The 2,505-nt window shown below is 26.8% G+C and overlaps 1 protein-coding gene across 1 annotated transcript; it reads right to left on the bottom strand.

Annotated features, from left to right (window-relative positions):
• Positions 1 to 1,026: 1,026 nt before the first annotated feature.
• On the bottom strand, positions 1,027 to 1,693 carry LOC124421117 (very low-density lipoprotein receptor-like). The gene is made up of 2 exons (XM_046955935.1): positions 1,454 to 1,693; positions 1,027 to 1,327 (listed from the first exon to the last, which is right to left on the bottom strand). The coding sequence occupies exons 1-2, from the start codon at positions 1,571 to 1,573 to the stop codon at positions 1,193 to 1,195; spliced, it is 255 nt and encodes an 84-aa protein (XP_046811891.1). The 5' UTR covers positions 1,574 to 1,693; the 3' UTR covers positions 1,027 to 1,192.
• Positions 1,694 to 2,505: the final 812 nt, after the last annotated feature.

Here is a 2,505-nt window from a genome sequence, read left to right as displayed (position 1 = left end):
TTCTGTTCTAGTTCTGTTCTAGTTCTGTTCTAGTTCTGTTCTAGTTCTGTTCTAGTTCTGTTCTGTTCTAGTTCTGTTCTAGTTTTGTTCTAGTTCTGTTCTAGTTCTATTCTAGTTCTGTTCTAGTTGTGTTCTAGTTGTGTTCTAGCTGTGTTCTAGTTGTGTTCTAGTTGTGTTCTAGTTGTGTTCTAGTTGTGTTCTAGTTGTGTTCTAGTTCTGTTCTAGTTCTGTTCTAGTTCTGTTCTAGTTCTGTTCTAGTTCTGTGCTAGTTCTGTTCTAGTTCTGTTCTTGAGGATGAAATGATTTAGAGCAGAAATGAGTTAAATGTGAGAGAGAGAGGCTGGGAAAGAAAGTGTTCGAGGGAGAATATAAAAAATATTGATGAATGTAAAATATTATGAAATTTTAAGATTGTAACCAAAAATTCTTTTTCAAAATTGAATTTTATATAAAATTGGAATGTACTAAAAGAGCAAATTATAACTAAGAAAAGAAGCTCTCTCTCTTGTCATACTCTTTGTTTAAAAAGAGTGATAGCTATTCTATACTGATTAAAGGGAAAGTTATTTTGAGAGAAATGTTGAAAAAGTTTTTATGTGATAATTTTGAATTTTGTGTGTAACTTTTTGAATTTATAGTTAATTTCTACACTGAGAGAAATTTTATAGTAGAAATAAATAAAAAAATTGTATTAAAATAGAAGATAATTAAAAATTAAGAAAAATAAAATAAATTTAAAAGAAAATAAATAAAAAAATAATAAATAATACACTGAAAAAAATACACTGAGAAAATGCATAATATATTTTAAGGTAAAGAAATAATACTAAGATAAATAAATAAATAAATAAAAATATTTTCTAAAAAATTAAAAAAAAAAATATCAAAACAAACGTACTTTTAAAAAATTGAATCTAAATTCTAGAAATTTTTTAAAACTACAACAAAAATACATAAAATAATATAATACTTTTTACACAAATTTTTACTAAACTACACATTTTCTTTAAAGAAAATCATAAACTACTAATGGAATTTGTAAAGTTTTTAGTAAAAAATATTGTAACAAAACATGCTCTAGCATACTGGAGACATGCTACGTCATGCAAAACATTTAACTACTTTTACATGCAATGTATCAAACATTTACTAAAAAGAATTCTCTCTAAAACATGCAAATTATATACAAAAATTAAAAAATAAAACAAACATTCTTTTTAAGAAAATACTTACGACAACTTATTTCATCACTGCCATCTCGACACTGAGGTTTGCCATCACAAACTTGAGTTTTTGGTATACAGCCACCGCCTCGTATACATTTGAACTAAAGAGTAGTGAGTGTTTTTGTGTGTGATTTGTTTTAAAAACTTTGTTTTCGATTTCATTTCATTGCTTTAAAAGTGGTTGTGGCTTTTTTCTTTCCATTCAAATAGAAAATATTGAAACTTACCTTATCACTACTGCAATGACATAGACCATAACTTTCATCATCCATACGCTTACAATCGCCTATACCATCACATACACTTTCCAATGGTATACAATCGCCACTTTCACACATAAATTCCATGCTTAAGCAAGTTTTTTTGGCTTTAGATTTTTATGATTTTGATTATTTTTGTTTGTTTAAGAAAAATAGAAATTTGCACAAAAATTTTGTTTAAATTTGTTGTTGTTGTTTTGTTAAAATAAGAAGAACGCATTTTATGAAATTTTGTGTAGAGTGAATGGTGAAAATATAAAAGAGAGAAAAATGTGTAAAAATTTTAAGTTTTTAATGATTTTTTTTTGCGAAAATGATTAAATGTCAAAACTGTTAAAAAAAAAACAAAGTTAAGAATGATACTTCATCAACCTGGACAATTGACTAAAAAAACAAGTTTATTTACAATAAAATATTTACAGTGTTAATTACAGAAAAAACAAGGACAAACATTTTCATACAATTAAAAAAAAAAAAAAATAAAAAAAATTTTATAAGACTAAGCCCAGACATATAAAGGGGACTGTAGAATATATTTTAGATTATGGTGTGAACTAGTCTGGGCTTAGAATAGACTATGGTCTAGACTATAGAATAGCCCATAGTCTAGACCATAGAATAGACGATAGTATGAACTTAGAATAGACTATTGAATGTACTATAGAATGGACTATAGGATAGACTATATTTTGGACTTCCATTAGACTATAGTCTGCACTAGAGAAAAGTCTATTATCTTAAATATGAAATAAACAATAGTCTGGACTATAGAATTGACTATATTCTGAACTGCAATCTTTACTATAGAATAGACTATGGTCTGGCCTATAAAATATACTATAGTCTGTACTATGGAATAGACTATAGTCTGGACTGTAGAATAGACTATAGTCTGGACTATAGAATAGACAAAAGTCTGGACTATAGAATAGACTATAGTCTGGACTATAGAATAGACTATAGTCTGGACTATAGAATAGACTATAGTCTGGACTATAGAATATACTATAGTCTGGACT

This window comes from Lucilia cuprina, unplaced genomic scaffold (genome assembly GCF_022045245.1).
Source record: "Lucilia cuprina isolate Lc7/37 unplaced genomic scaffold, ASM2204524v1 Scaffold_1960, whole genome shotgun sequence".
NCBI classification, from domain to species: Eukaryota; Metazoa; Arthropoda; class Insecta; order Diptera; family Calliphoridae; genus Lucilia; species Lucilia cuprina.
This window is presented reverse-complemented; position numbering and strand designations above follow the sequence as displayed.

Bases quoted from the DNA above. Each gene is read 5' to 3' on its own strand.
- LOC124421117 (XM_046955935.1), bottom strand. From the start codon at position 1,573: ATGGAATTTATGTGTGAAAGTGGCGATTGTATACCATTGGAAAGTGTA. The intron at 1,328-1,453 runs GTAAGTTTCAAT...ACTACTCTTTAG, and splicing joins GTCATTGCAGTAGTGATAAG to TTCAAATGTATACGAGGCGG.